The sequence below is a fragment of the Chelonia mydas genome, chromosome 9, assembly GCF_015237465.2.
Source record: "Chelonia mydas isolate rCheMyd1 chromosome 9, rCheMyd1.pri.v2, whole genome shotgun sequence".
In the NCBI taxonomy this organism is placed as follows: Eukaryota; Metazoa; Chordata; order Testudines; family Cheloniidae; genus Chelonia; species Chelonia mydas.
In genome coordinates this window covers 778,980-795,151 of record NC_057855.1, presented here as the reverse complement: position 1 = coordinate 795,151, position 16,172 = coordinate 778,980, and the positions used below count along the sequence as shown (strand labels likewise).

Sequence of the window (16,172 nt, the reverse complement as noted above, 5' to 3'; positions counted from 1 at the left end):
CCCTGGAGGAGGCTAGTAGCAGATTGATGCATATTCAGAGGACATCATTACCTAGTTGAAATGGATTATTTTTCTAGCTATATTGAAATAATATATTTGAAAGATTCAAATGTTGCAGTGTTACCAAGAAATTAAAGAGAGCATTTGCCCATTCTGGTATTCCAGAACAATTATTGCTAGACAACAGACCACAATTCACTGCAGCTGAATTTACATCATTCCAAACAAAGTATGACTTTGAACACACCACTAGCAGCCCGCATTACCCACAAGCAAATGGAGAAACGGAGAGGGCAGTACAGACAGTGATGAAATACTGAAGCAGGAAGATCCATTCCTTGCTCTTCCCAGGTACAGGCCAACACCAGTAGTAACTACTGGGCATAGCCCCACCCAGCTCCTGATGGGAAGGCAACTCAGGTCTACTGTTCCAACCCTGGAAAAAAATCTAGCCCCAAAGTGGCTAGTGAGAGGAGTGGCTGAATTAGATCAAAAGGCAAAAACTGGTTATGAACATTCTTAGAACCAATGTCACTTAGAATCGCCTGATCTGGAACCCGATGGCCATGAAGGAAAAGGATGGAGAACTCAAGTTGTTGTAAAGAAAAAGAATGCAGCGCCCAGGTCACACACCATTGAGACAGATGGCGGGGAGTTCAGCAGAAACTATTGACATCTTCAGTTTGTTCCTGAGACTCAATAATCAACTGAGAACAAGATGCACAACAAGGAAGAGGAAGATGAATCTACTCCGAACCTGCCAGGCGAGCCATTGCAAGGGAAAGACAGCCTAGTCGCCAAGATGTTACCCACTGTGGCTATATGAAGAACCAGTATGATTCGGGGATGAGTAACACACAGACATGTATTCACATTCAAAAAGTAAGTTTGGAAAAAAAAACAGTTTTAGAGTTTTAAAGTTGTTAAAATACAGAAAAGACCAAAAGGGGGGAGATGTGATGGGAAGCTTAAACTGCCTTATAACATGTAATCACTCGGTGGCACTGGGTGAAGCGTCCAGTCACACATCTTGGCCGACTGTTGGAGGCAGGCTACACTTTGTGTACAGTAAAGTTTAGTGTGGTGGCTAGTGCCCGTTTTGCTGCTATTCCTGGGTGACTAACCTGGTACAGCCATGTCCCCCGCACTTCCCTCCCCCTGCCCTTGGGAAGCTCGGCTTCCCTCCTTGCTGCAGCTACTCAGCTCTGGGCCTGTAGCCAGCTGCTCACCACAGGCACCTTTCACTGGAGTTGACTTTGCTCTGCCCTGCCTGCTTGTGTCATCACAGACCTTCACAGCGCAGTCCTCGTCACCCCCTCTGCTCGGGGGCTGATCCGGTGCTTGGGGGCCAGCAGCAGAGCAAACCTTCCCCTCCATGTGGGCAAGTCTCTTCGTTCTTTCCCTCAGTTCTCGCCTCTCTCTGGGGATGGGAAGTGCCCATTCAGTCCTGACACGGATCATGATGTGGGTCAGGCCGGTCACAGCAAGGCCCATGTGGTGTGGGCAGGCAGGCCTCAGCAATGCCCTTGTGGGGTCATGTCACGGGATGGGCAGGGCATGGGGAGGCCTGTGGAGTGTCGGGGTGGGGATGCTCAGGGGTGCGCAGCATCGTGAGGTGGGAAGGGCACAGGGAAGTCCTTGCAGCATGGTGTCATGATGTGGGGCAGGCAGCGCAGAGGGAGGCCTGTGAAGCACAGTGTCACTGGGCAGCGTAGGTGGATCGCGGGGAGGCCTGTGGAACATCACCGGGCAGGGCGGGTGGGTCACCAGAAGGCCCGTGGAGTGCGGTGTCATAGGGCGGGGTGGGCTGCGGGGGTGTCACCAGGAGGCCCATGGAGTGCGGTGTCACAGGGCGGGGTGGGGTGGGTGTCACCAGGAGGCCTGTGGAGTGCGGTGTTGCAGGGCGGGGTGGGGTGGGGGGGTGTCACCAGGAGGCCCATGGAGTGCAGTGTCACAGGGCGGCGTGGGGTGGGTGTCACCAGGAGGTCCGTGGAGTGCAGTGTCGCAGGGCGGGGTGGGGTAGGGGGGTGTCACCAGGAGGCTCATGGAGGGCAGAGTCACAAGGGAGGATGTGGGGGGGTCACCAGGAGGCCTGTGGAGTGCGGTGTCACAGGGCGGGGTGGGGTGGGGTGGGTGTCACCAGGAGGCCCATGAAGTGCGGTGTCACAGGGCGGAGCGGGGTGGTGTCACCAGGAGGTCCGTGGAGTGCAGTGTCGCAGGGAGGGACGGGGGGGGGGGTCACCATGAGGCCCATGGAGCACAGAGTTGTGGGGCAGGTGGGATGTGGAGAGGCCTGGGTGGTTGTGGCGAGTTTTATCGGGAGTAGCCCAGGAATCAGCGCTGCTTCCAAGATGCCATGGGAGACCTAGAGGATTGACTCTTCACACGGCTCTAGCACCAGCTCTGACGCAGGGTGTTTCCATTCTTATTGGAATCAGATTACTTGTGATGGTTTAGTCCAAACTAGCTCCTTAGCCCAAAGCCCGTTACCAGGGAGTTTTCACAAATGCTGCCCATTAATGCAAATTCGGAAGAAACGCTGAAGACCAGCATCTTACTACAGAAGGGCCTGACCTCAGGGGGTGCCAGGTGCTCCCAACTTCCACCAGTGTCAAACAGGTCCCACAGCCTTGGACACCTGCTCCCTGCCTGGGCTGCTATTCTCTGAGGGGCTCCATTCACCATTCCTGTACCACGCCCTCGCTGCCACCTCACACGGAAGTCAAGAGGCTGCTCTGCCATATCCCTGTTGTTTGAGGAACCCACAGAGGAAGTGCTGCAATTTAAAACAGCTGTGCCCATTTCTCTCAGCAGGACAATCTGGAGCTACAGCCTATAAAACAGAGCTGGAGAGGAAGTGTTTAATGACTTGGGCCCCGCTAACTACCATGGGGGCCAAAATGCACTGCGGGAGCTGTGAGAAGTAGCAGATATGGGGTATGGCTCCCTGGGAATGTGACCCCGCCACCGTCCATTGCTGAAGGGGCAATGGAGACCTTTCAGTGACTGTAAGGTTTCTGGAAAGTGACAGCATCAGGGAAACAAGAATAAAAACCCTGTGCTCTGATAAAGCAACCAACAGCAAGCCACAAAACAGACAGGTGATAGTGATGCTTCCATATGACCTTTCCTCCAAGGATCTCAGAGCACTTTACAAGGATGGGTGAGTATTATTACATTCTTTGTACTATGGGAAACTGAGTCACAGAGTGGTAGTGTAACTCGCTCAAGGTCATGCAGCAAGCCAATGATACCACTGGGCATCGACCCTACGTTTCCTGATTCCACGACCCCAGCTCTAATTGCTAGACAACCAATGGACCACAACCCCAAGGGGTCATGAAAGGCAAGCAAGGGACGTGTGCTGTGGATGTTGCAAGGGGTTGAAAAATTTATAACAATCTCTAAAGCAAAAAAAAACTTGCTGCCCCACTCCCTGCATAACCTTTTCCCTTCAAGGTCAAGTATTTGCTCTCAACATCTAGAAACACATCCAGCTGTAAGACCTGTAGGCTTAGCATGGTTATCAGTGAGACATTTTTTATTTTTATTTTTATAGTAAGTGTAAGGAATGGTGGGGGTGATGAAAATAATTTTTTACTTTAAAGGAGGCATCACCAACCTAAAAGACTAAGAAACCCTGCACTGGACCACTCTGCCTCCTAGGCCAATACCGGTTGGGGTCAGGTTTTAACTTGTGACCAAGAGGTGAAACTTCCTTGCTTCTGAAAATGACCAAACTGGTCATACAGAACTCAAGATAGTCAGGCTGACTGTGGGGTCAACTTAGTTCATTTATTTGCCCTCAAATGCCCTCTCTGTTCTCCACTGGTGTGCAAATCTCCTGAAATAGCCCTCCCTGTTAACAATGATTCCACATTCACTCCATCCTTCCACCTGCTGCTCCCATCCCAAGCCCGAGCACGCTGCAGTGAAAAGTGATGCAGCAGCGAAGGGCCAGCTCAAAGCACCGCATGACGCTAGTAAGAGAGGATTTACAGAGCCTTTGGATGGAAATTTTCACACAATGGCAGTTGTCCAACAGGACTTTCTTCTGCCAGGTTATGAAATATGTCAGCTGGGGTGTCTGGCCTGGCCAACTTTCCTTTCTGGTGCAATGACAGAACGTAACCTTCGCTGACACTGGGCAGCCAGGTGGGTTATGTTCGAACTGTACTGCGGGGGTTTCTGGGAGTACAGCTGTGGTCTCCAGCCATCCAAACACCTGGATACAATGGCCACCTTCAAATATTTCCTAGTCAGCTTTAAATTATCTTAAAGGAACACATAAAAGTAAAAAATATATAAAAATTCCTGCATTTTGTTTCATCTGTTATTAGTAAAATCTTCAATTGTTATATCAAAACCTGAATTGACTTGGCCCTCCCAGTTGCTCCTTTTTTTATTTTCCTCTAGGCTTGGCCCATGGAAATAGACAGGCCATGTCATTCCCCAGGCCTCCTGCACTGGGGCTACCCCAGGGGGCTGTTTGGAAGATGAAGTCAGAGCAGAAAGATGCTGCCCGTCATTCTGGTAGCATGTTGCTCTGGTGCTCCATACTCTGTACTCACTGCCAGTGACCCTAGAGCGTTTGGGATCCAGCTTCCTGAGGGACCCATATCTGCCCAGGGGATATCACCATAGGTGCAGGCTCCGTGGGTGCTCCGGGGCTGGAGCACCCATGCAAAAAAATAGTGGGTGCTCAGCACCCACCAATCAGCTTTCCGGGGGGCCCCACGTATCAGCTGTTCGGCAGCAGGCGGTGGGAGGAGGGGGTGGAGCGGGGGCAGGAAGAGGTGGAGTGAGGGTGGGGCCTTGGGAAGGGGCAGAGTGGGGGCGGGGCCTCAGGGCGGAGCAGGAGTGGAGCACCCACCTGGAAAGAAGAAAGTGAGTGCCTGTGGATACCACTACAGCTACAATTGTTGGAGACACTTAAGCTAACCACAGCCCTGGCTTAAAGCCGGGAGGCGGTGGGAGGGGGAGGAGAGTGGCCTGCTGGCCGTACATTTGCCCTGAGTTGTCTGAAGCTCTGGAAGTCTCTCCCTGCGTTGCTTTTCAACACCCCGAATATGCTACGTGGCCTCTCCCGCCAACCAGGCAGAGTTCACAAGAGCTCTGGCCGCTGCCCAGGAACTTACAGTCTACACTGATATGGCAGAACAAGTGAGTGGCACACACAGGCAGAGGAGGGTGAGTAGGACAATGATAATATCATTAGCTACCTCACTATCCCCTTCAAATCCCCCCCACGCCCCACTTTGCTGGGGTGCCTACAAAAAACATGACATTGGTTAGGCTGCTGATGTGCAGAGCTCACTGCCTGTCATGCCAAGCAATATTCTTTCATTGTATACTTCTCCTCCTCCATCTATCTGTATCCTGTTGTCATTTGTCTTATACTGAGGTGTAAGCTTCTTGGGGCAGGGGCTGTCACTTTGTTTTGTTTTTGTACAACACCTAGTGCAATGGGGTTCTGGTCCATGACTAGGACTCCTATGCACTACAGTAACACAAATAAATACATGGCAGCCATCTGTCTCAACAGACAATGGCGTAAGCACTGAAGCAGTTCAGATATTGTGTGTCATGTTACAATATCATGAGCGGTTAATAAATCGAATTCCTGAGCAACAGCAAAAAAAAAATTATCTTATCAGCATGCGTTTGACTTTGCCTTTTGCTCTTAAGATGTGCGATGTTGAAGACGTTCCCATCTGATCTTGTACAGGAATGTACTGCGCTGGTACTAGATGAGAAAGTATGATCAAGCAGGAGAGAGAAGACTATATCAGAGTATTGGTGCCTAAACACATCCCTGTTTGACACCCCTGCAGATTTCAAAGCTGTTGGATTGATCACCATTACACTGGATTGTAGCCTTCATGCCACCATGGAAAGATAAAGATCAGACTGAGGAGGACTGGGGGCCAGCCAATCCTCTCTAGTACTCAGAAAAGGCCCTTTCTGCTGATCAGTTCAAAGCCTTTGTTAGATTTATGAAGTCAACGTAGAGAGATTTTCCTTGTTCTTGACACTTTTCTTGCAGTTGCCTCAGTCTCAAGACCATGTTGATAGTTGATCTGTCAGGACAGAAGCCTCACTGACTCTCTGGATATACACGTTCAGCAAGAACTTGCAGTCTTTTGAGAATGACCCACAAAAATGCCTTGCCAACACTAAAGAGAGAGATTCCTTTGCAGCTGCTGAAATCACTCCAATCTCCTTTGTTTTTGTTCAACATTATGATGTTGGTGTCCTTCATGTCTTGCGGTCCTCCTCCTGCCCTCAGGCAGGAAAGCAAGACATTGTGCTTAAACATATGCACAATCTGATGTGTGACCGGTTACCTCTGGCCAGAACCTTCCTAAACCGGAGTTACCTCGGAGCCTGCCTAAGCCTGGTGAGTTATCAGAAGCATCCTGTGGTAGACCCCACACATCCAACCAGGGTTCAGCCAATCCACAGGTGAGGACCCACCCAGCTGATTCCAAGACAGGTATACAGGCTCCTAAGGGAAGCAGTCTCTCCAGTCTGCTCAACATCACTACCAGGCTGGGAACACACCCATTGCCTAGTAATTCTGACAGACTGCTTCTACTCCATCCAGCCCTTGATCCTGTTGCAGCCTGCTCCGGCCTTTGCCTGCTTCCATGCTAGCCAGCTCCTGTTCCAGCTCCTGTCTCAGCTGGCCGCCCAGCGAGTCTGACACCTGTCCTCCTTTCTTCTGTACTTCAGATGGAATTCCATCTTTTCCTGTAGCCATTCCTGGTGCTAGGATGTGACTGACTTTACACACGGTTCTATATCAAGATCTTGGGTAATCTAGAGATCTCATTTAGAGCTACTTCAGAAACAGTGGTTTCACATGAACAGAGTTCCTGAAAGTGTTCCACCTGGCATTGCATCTATTTGCTTCTGTCGATGATGTCTCCAATAAGAGATTCGAGTGGGATGGTTTTCTTGGCTGAAAGACCTATTGATTTGATAGTCTGTTAGGGCTTTTCCACAGCTAGCTGCTTTGACTCCGCAATGCTGAGCAAGAAATGTGGAAGTCTAAGCAAAAATATGTTTAATTTGAATTTTTTTAAAAAATGCAGAGACATTTTCATTGATCAGGGCTTTAAATCAGCATGTTACAATCCCTTTAAAACGTGCCCTTCACAACTTCTAACAGAGTTAACTTAACATAGTACTCACCATCAGCAAACAGCCAGCAAAGACAGTGAATCCCTGTGCATGCAGCTGCTTTGCCAAGGCATGTCCAAAGCCTTTGTCACAGCCTGTTATTAGCACTGCCTTCCCGTCAACCTGTGCAGGGGAAGCCAACAGTTTAGAGGGAGTGGATACACTCTGTGATAGCAAGAGCTATTACAATGCTGCAGAAGCCCATTAAAATTACAATACATAGCACCGGTGCAGCTCGCAGCCCAACGAGTAGGCTTAGCACACGTCAATAGTATTTTAGTAGGGATATTGGCTACACCATATGTCAACAAGCCCTAAGTTGTTTTGAAGTTGTCCTGATTCTACCCCACCCCTTGCACTTCCATTTACACTCATGCACAGTGAGTGTGAGACATTACCAGACTCAAAACCCTCTACACATTTATATCATAGGCAGCATTTCACACCTACTGTGCACAGCTGTAAATGACACCACCAGCTGCAAGGCACAATGGGCCTGACTCTGCTGTCACACTGATTTTACACCAGTCTAACACCATTGACTTTCTCCTGGTTTACACCAGTGTAAATGAGATCAGAATGTGGGCATTTTTGTCCAGAAATGCAATGAGCTCTCTCTTGAAAATGCACTGTACAACCCATAATACATGCTTCCATTCTAACAAGAAAACCAGATTTATGTTACTATGACACTGACAGTTCCCTTTTTAAAAAGTAAATCAACGTAGAGAGACAGAAAAAGGCAGCAAAATTTCAGACACCAGCAACAAGAGAAGATGACACCAAAATTCCACAAAACATATTCAAACTCGTCTAGTAGGCTGGACACAGCAGTTGGGAGGAGCAGTGGACTGGGACTTCGGAAACCTGGGGTCTATTCACAGCCCTGCCTCTGCCCTGCTGGGCGACCATGGACAAGTTACCGCATTGCTCTGTGCCTCAGTTTCCTCACCTGAAAAAATGGGTATAATGCTACTTATGTTGCTTGAGCTCAATGGATGAAAAAATGATATATAAGAGCTAGGTGGTATTGTTATTGCTCCCCATCAGGATGGACACAAAAGTTGCTCATGTACATGTGAAGAGCAAGTGCAAAACTAAAATAATAAGAACGACTCACAAAGATTAACCTGTGTTTAATGTATAAACAGACCTGTGAATTCTTATTCACATGCTCAAAATGAAAACAACTGGTCAGTTATTGCTGCAATATAGGAAAGATAGAATCATAAAAATGTAGGTCTGGAAGGGCCCTTGAGAAGTCACCTAGTCCAGCCCCTGCACTGAGGAAGGACCACGTAAACCTAGACCAACCCTGTCAGGTGTATATCCAACCTGTCCTTAAAACCCACCAGTGATGGGGATTCCACAACCTCCCTTGGAAGCCTCTTCCAGAGCTTAACTACCTCTGTAGTTAGAAAGTTTTTCTAGTATCTAATCTAAATCTCCCTTGCTGCTGATTAAGCCCATCACTTGTTGTCCTACCTTAAGTGGACATGGAGAGCAACTGATCACTGTCCTCTGTATAAGAGCCCTCAACATATCTGAGGACAGTTATATGATCCCCGCCCCGCACCCCCAGTCTGCTTTTCTCAAGACTAAACATGCCCAGTATTTTAACCTTTCCTCATAGGGTCAGGTTTTCTAATTGTTTGATCATTTCTGTAGAATATTCTCCTTACTTAATGATATTTTAGAGTGATTCAACAGGGCATGCAAGAATGCAGAATGTATGTTAGCAGGTCTTTTTGATACACTGCAAAGTCCAACTTGCCACTGCATGAACACTTAATCTGGCTTTAAGGTATTCGATTGGTATTATCTTTTTTCAATGGGTGGGTACACTGATGCACAATGATTCAATGTCTTGTCTAATGTCATAAGAACAGCCATACTGGGTCAGACCAAAGGTGCATCTAGCCCTGTATCCTGTCTTCCGACAGTGACCAATGCCAGGTGCCCCAGAGGGAATGAACAGAACAGGGAATCATCAAGTGATGCATCCCCTGTTGCTCATTCCCAGCTTCTGGCAAAGAGGCTAGGGGCACCATTCCTGCCCATCCTGGCTAATAGCCATTTTTGGACCTATGCGCCATGAATTTATCTAGTTCTTTTTTGAACCCTGTTATGGTCTTGGCCTTCAAAACATCCTCTGGCAAGGAGTTCCACAGGTTGACTGTGTGTTATGTGAAAAAATACTTCCTTTTCTTTGTTTTAAACCTGCTGCCTATTAATTTCATTTGGTGGGCCCTAGTTCTTGTGTTATGAGAAGAAGTAAATAACACTTCCTTATCTACTTTCTCAATCATATCTCCCCTTAGCCATCTCTTTTCCAAGCTGAAAAGTCTCAGTCTTATTAATCTCTCCTCAGACAGAAGCCATTCCATACCCCTGATAATTTTTGTTGCCCTTTTCTGAACCTTTTCCAATTCCAATATATCTTTTTTGAGATGGGGCGACCGCATCTGCAGACAGTATTCAAGATATGGGCGTACCATGGATTTATATAGAGGCAATATGATATTTTCTGTCCTATTATCAATCTCTTTCTTAATTATTCCCAGCATTCTGTTCGCTTTTTTGACTGCCCTGCACACTGAGTGGATGTTTTCAGAGAACTATCCACAATGACTCCAAGATCTTTCTTTCTTTCTCTTGTGTTATGAGAAGGAGAAAAACAACACTTCCTTATTTACTTTCTCCACACCAGTCAGGATTTTATAGACCTCTATCACAGGGGTTGGCAACCTTCGGCACGCAGCCCATCAGGTTAATCCACTGGTGGGCCGCGAGACAGTTTGTTTACATTGACCGTCCACAGGCACGGCCCCCTGCAGCTCCCAGTGGCCACGGTTCACTGTTCCTGACCAACGGGAGCTGTGGGAAGTGGCGGCCAGCACATCCCTGCGGCCCACCGCTTCCCGCAGCTCCCATTGGCCGGGAACAGTGAACCATGGCCACTGGGAGCTGCGGGGGGCCGTACCTGCAGACGGTCCACGTAAACAAAATGTCTCATGGCCCACCAGCAAATTACCCTGATGGGCCATGTGCCGAAGGTTGCTGACCCCTGCTCTATCGTATCCCTCCTGAGTCGTCTCTTTTCCAAGCTGAAAAGTCCCAGTCGTATTAATCTCTCCTCATATGGCAGCCATTCCATGCCCCTAATAATTTTTGTTGCCCTTCTCTGCACCTTTTCCAATTTCAATAAGTCACACAGTAAGCCAGTGGTAATTTTGAGAACAGTACCCAGAAGTCCTTAAACACACAATCTTGTGCTCTAACCCCTAGGACATACTCCTTCCCCCTCTGACTGAACTCCCCATCCCCTATTCTGTTTATCATGGTACTGTCAGTTATGTGAAACAATTAAATTTAAAAGCTTAAGTGAGCCAGCAACACCAAATTGTGTGTCCTGTTTATGACTGTAATGTTCTATAGCTCTCCAAACTGAAGCTAGGGCTGTATAATATAGAGTTTGTATAGGCTTCCTTGAGGCACTATCTTTCAGGCGATGATGATATACAATAAAAAATAGTAAGAGGAAGCAATAAGGAACTTAGGTTTAAAATGTCTCTGGGGAGTGGCTTGCAACCCAATATTCCCTGTGTTACGCTACAAGAGACAGTTTCTGGAATAAGGGCCTTGCACTCTGTCCCTTCCAGATGCTCATGCTCCTATTTTTTGTTTTTGCTGATGTATGTAGCAATAATAAGGTAAGGGGCTTAATGTGGAAGAACTACAGTGTGATAAGGATCAGATCATAGACAGAAGCAGGCAGAGCAGAAACTGATAAGGCAATGAGTTACATCCCATCCTTTATCCACTGAATCATAGAAGATCAGGGTGGGAAGGGACCTCAGGAGGTCATCTAGTCCAACCCCCTGCTCAAAGCAGGACCAATTCCCAACTAACTCATCCCAGCCAGGGCTTTGTCAAGGCCGACCTTGAAAACCTCTAAGGAAGGAGATTCCACCACCTCCCTAGGTAACCCATTCCAGTGCTTCACCACACTCCTAGTGAAAGAGGTTTTCCTAATATCCAACCTAAACCTCCCCCACTGCAACTTGAGACCATTACTCCTCGTTCTGTCATCTGCTACCACTGAGAACAGTCTAGAGCCATCCTCTTTGGAACCCGCTTTCAGGTAGCTGAAAGCAGCTATCAAATCCCCCCTCACTCTTCTCTTCTGCAGACTAAACAATCCCAGTTCCCTCAGCCTCTCCTCATAAGTCATGTGTTCCAGTCCCCTAATAATTTTTGTTGCCCTCCGCTGGACACTTTCCAATATTTCCACATCCTTCTTGTAGTGTGGGGCCCAAACCTGGACACAGTACTCCAGATGAGGCCTCAACAATGTCGAATAGAGGGGAACGATCACGTCCCTCGATCTGCTGGCAATGCCCCTACTTATACACCCAAAAATGCCATTGGCCTTCTTGGCAACAAGGGCACACTGTTGACTCATATCCAGCTTCTCGTCCACTGTAACCCCTAGGTCCTTCTCTGCAGAATGCTGCCTAGCCATTCGGTCCCTAGTCTGTAGCGGTGCATTGGATTCTTCCGTCCTAAGTGCAGGACTCTGCACTTGTCCTTGTTGAACCTCATCAGATTTCTTTTGGCCCAATCCTCCAATTTGTCTAGGTCCCTCTGTATCCTATCCCTACCCTCCAGCGTTACCTACCACTCCTCCCAGCAACAATAAGCCCATTGAGAAGGGGTGTTTGTGATAAAGCACTAGGCTGGGACTCAGGACGTTCAATGCGTGGCTCTGCCACAGATTCCCTGTGTGACCTGCGGCTAATCACTTAGTGGCTCTGTGCCTCAGTTTTCTCCATCTAAAATGGAGACAGTAGCACTGCATGGCCTCACAGGGTGCCACGAGCATAATAAATACATTAATGACTGTGAGGTATTTGGATACTACTGTGATACAGAAGTAGTTAGATGCACTGCACACACATCTCCCAGTGTTTGTGTACAAGTAATTGGTTTGTGTGAGCAAACACCATGAGCACACACACTCACACACAGTGTTGTACACCCATTCAGAGTTGTGGCTGTGCAAATGTACACCTTTCAAAACAGATCTCTGTGTAAATACCTCATGTTCCTGCTCTTTATTCCAGCTCATAGAAAGACTGCTCATAAGATATTCAAATGACCATCTCCCAAGCAGCACCCCTCAACATTTTAAAATCAGGTTAACCTAGGCCTTGTCTACACTACAGGGGAAATTCAATCTAAGCTACGCAATTTGAGTTACGTGAATAGCGTATCTCAAGTCGATGTAGCTTAGATCTGCTTACTGCTGGGTCCACACTACACGACATCGACGCTCTCCTGTCGACTCCCCCTCCTCTTCTCGATCCGGTGGAGTACAGGAGTCAACGGCAGAGCGATCGGCGGTCGATTTAGTGGGTCTTCACTAGACTGCCAATGCATTGATAGCCGCTCGTTAATCCCCAATAAGCATAGACAAGCCCTGAGTGCTTGTAAATGTGAAGGTCCCACAGTCCTGAGTAGAGCAGGCAGACGCAGCATGGTTGGCAGGCAGCTCAGGAATGGGAATCCGGTCACATTCCTGACACTGAGTTGCTGGAATGACCTCAGGCAAATCACTTAGCCTCTCCATGCCTCAGTTTGTCCCTCTGTGAAACGAAGATACTACTAGTTAGCTGCCGCTCAAAGGATGGTGAGGCTTCTCTCACCAATATTTGTACAGTGCTTGGAGACAGCAGGTGTTACAGAGTAACCAGTGTGTAGGTAACTCACCCCACATAGTTCTGCCAGCGCACCTTGGAGCTGCTGAAATGCTGGAACACAGAACTCTTGGCTTTGTGATGGCTTTGGTGGGATGACTCAGTGATATCACGAGTGCTAGCTCACTAATCTATACGCACGGCACTGCTATATCTAGATGACATTTTCCACAAAGGCAAGTTGTGTGTCTAAGTACATTACAATAAATATTCACTTAAACCTGCACCTTCATCAACACATTTACAGTTTACTTATTTTTTTCAAAAAAGGGTCTGATTTTCTTTAAAATAAACTGAACAATTTCCACACATGCTCAAAATTAGATCCACTGATTGCAACAGAGGCAAAGTTAAGCAAAGTAGCTGGATAACCTCAGCCTTTCCAGATAATTTGAGAACCTGCACACACTTGTCTAGACTTTTTCCTATTCCCTCTCTCGCTGTCATTTGTTTTTCAAGGTCCCATTCCCTGTGAACCCATCCTTGACACCCTCCTTATTATCTGGTGCAGCATGGATTCATTTTAAGTACAAAACAAGCAGTTACAATACTGAACTTTGTCTGTTCTGACAACAAACACTTAATTTCACACTGCTTTACCAGGCACTTAAGGGCTTCTGTCCTAGTAATGGAACCATTTCAAATGTACCATAATACTGAGGCAACTTCACAAAATATGAACCAATCTGGATTATAACTACTGAGAGACGATCCAGAGTCTGGTAACATTCCTCTGCTGAATGCTGAGCCCCCCTCTGAGTTGCTGATTTTTCTAATGTTCTTGATAATATGAATTAGCGAGTAACAGGGTGGTGCTGTTTTGAGAAGTTTCTGTGTGAAAAGAATCTCTGTTTGCTTAGGAGGTCTGCTCCCTGTGTAGGGGGGCTGGAACAATGTGTATAGTGGGGGTGCGGAGAGCCATTGGACCAAACTGTAAACCCTGTCTATAATGGAAACCACTTCAAGCCATGGGGTGCGGCGGAACCCCCAGCACGCCAAGTTCCAACACCCATGTCCCTCTGTGTATTCAGCCAGATCCACTGATCTCAGTGGCACAAATCAGATTTACTCCTCTTGGCCATGGCTAGCAGAGCATGGGCTGGATTCTCCTCCTTTGCACACACTGCATGAAAACGCAGTGAGGATTGGGGTCTGTGGACTCCTGGCAGCAAAGGCAGAGGGGCCTATTTTATACATTTTCTGACAAGTTCATTATGTAAAAGTGGCGGGTCTTTAGTTTCCTAAAAATATAAGTGTATTTCTCTTCATTGAGGAACACAGGAATCGCCAACCTCGATTAGACCCGGAGTCCATCTAGTCCAATATCCTACCTCTGACAGGGGCCTGCACCAGATGCTGCAGAGGAAGGTGTAAGAACCCCACAGCAGCAGATGTGGGATACTGCCTTCAACATTACGGCTCATCCTGATCTCTAATCATTAGAGACAGTCTTAAGCTCTGAGGCGCAAAGTTTGATGTCCCTTCTACAGGACTTTTATCATTAATTATAAGTCTGCATATTCTTGATATCCATATAAATACCCAGTCCTTTTTTGAATCTTAAATTCTTGGCTTCAATGATTTCTTAGGGCAATGAGTTCCACATTTAATCATGTTGTGTTTAATCATAAAGTGTTTCAATTTAATCGGTTTTGATTTGCCCACCATTCCATTTAATTGAATGTCCCCTTGTACTTGTGCTATGAGACAGGAAAAACAGTTCCTGATCTCCCTTCTCTAGACAACTCATCATTCTACATAGTTTTTATCATGTCCCTTCTTACTCATCTCCTTTCTAGCATAGCAGTCACAGTCTTTTCAATCTCTCTTTGTACTAGAGTTTTTCCAGGCCCTTGATAGTTCTTGTTGCCCGTCTCTGAACCCACTCTAGTTCTGCACTATCCCTTCTGAAATGGGATGGCCAGTTCTACGCGCAGACTTACAGCTGAGGACGCACCATTGATTTAAATAAAGGATTAAAATAGTCTCGATATTATTCAGCATCCCACTCTTCATGCATCCTAACATCTTGTTTGATTGTTGGCAATAGCTGCGTATTGAGAAGTCTTCACTGAGCTATCCATAATAATGCCCAAGTCCCTTTCTCTGCAGTGCCCTGCCTCGGTTTCTCCTTCTGCTCAAGTCCCCTTAAGAACTCCACATCACAGTCCCATGGTAATTAAAACTCTTCCCCTCCGGGGTCCATTTTATTTAGTCCTTACACACATTGGCCTTTCAGGGCCTAACCCGAGATCAATATTTTCTGAGGCTTCTGCCATGCGTAGCACTCCTAACCCCACCTAGCTCCTTTCTGCAATGACTATCCCAGGACTCTTGTCCTTTCCTCCCTCATCTCCCCAGGCCTGGCCTGAGTTAATCACATGACCTCAGCCATCTGAGGAAGTGAGCTGATCTTGTCACACGTTAGACTGAGGCCCCATTTTCCCTTAAAGGGGCCAGCCACCCTCTGACAAGTTGAGAAAGTTTATTTAGAACCATGAGAGTGGCAGGAGTAATTTTTTCCCTCCAATTTCCATTACTTTGTCTTTGTCATAATTAAAATTAATTTGCCATTGTGTTGCCCACTCACCTAGCTTGTTTAGGTCTCTGAAGTTCCTCACACACGTCTCTTATCCTAAGTAACTTTGAGTCATCTGCAAATTTTGCTACCTCCCTGCTCACCCCTTTCCCAGATCTTTAATATATTAAGCAACGCTGGAGTAAGTGACCTGCCCCCAAGGGCACACAGGAAGTCTGTGGCAAAGCAGGACTTGAACCCACAGTTCCAAAGTCATAGGCTAGTGTTCTGGACCATCTACCTCCCCTTTCAACTGATTGAAGCCACAACTGCCTCCAGGTAAGACAGCCTTTCCCTACAGCCTCTGGAGATAGCAGTGAGGTACAGATGACTACCGTCTCCCCAGCTCTCTTTGGGGAAGACGGCCACATCCACTGGGCTCTACAGTTTAGAAACAGAATAAAAGGGGTGGGGTCAGGGAAACATTGGAGGAGCAGGGAGACTGAGCAGGTGGCACAGAATAAGAACTAGAGGGGTAGGAGATTATTAGACAGCAGAGAGATACAATGTGAGGGAGCAATTCCAGTGGCAGCAAGACCAAGCATAGAGTCTGAGTCACTGTATAAGCAAAAGACGCACTTTCACATACTCCCCACAGACTACAGTGGTGCTGTCTGGGAGAGCAGAATTTGGCACATTTGTCAAAGCTT

The 16,172-nt window shown here is 47.4% G+C and overlaps 1 protein-coding gene across 2 annotated transcripts in view; it reads right to left on the bottom strand.

Annotated features, from left to right (window-relative positions):
* The window catches only part of LOC102941365 (D-beta-hydroxybutyrate dehydrogenase, mitochondrial), a 40,396-nt gene that overhangs the window by 18,557 nt on the left and 5,667 nt on the right, over positions 1 to 16,172 (bottom strand). The window contains exon 2 of one of the 2 annotated variants that reach the window (XM_037909610.2): positions 7,198 to 7,308. The exons of the other annotated variant lie outside the window; for it this stretch is intronic. Coding sequence (XP_037765538.1) covers positions 7,198 to 7,308 — 111 coding nt within the window. The remainder of the gene's footprint in view (positions 1 to 7,197; positions 7,309 to 16,172) is intronic. 2 annotated transcript variants of the gene reach the window in all.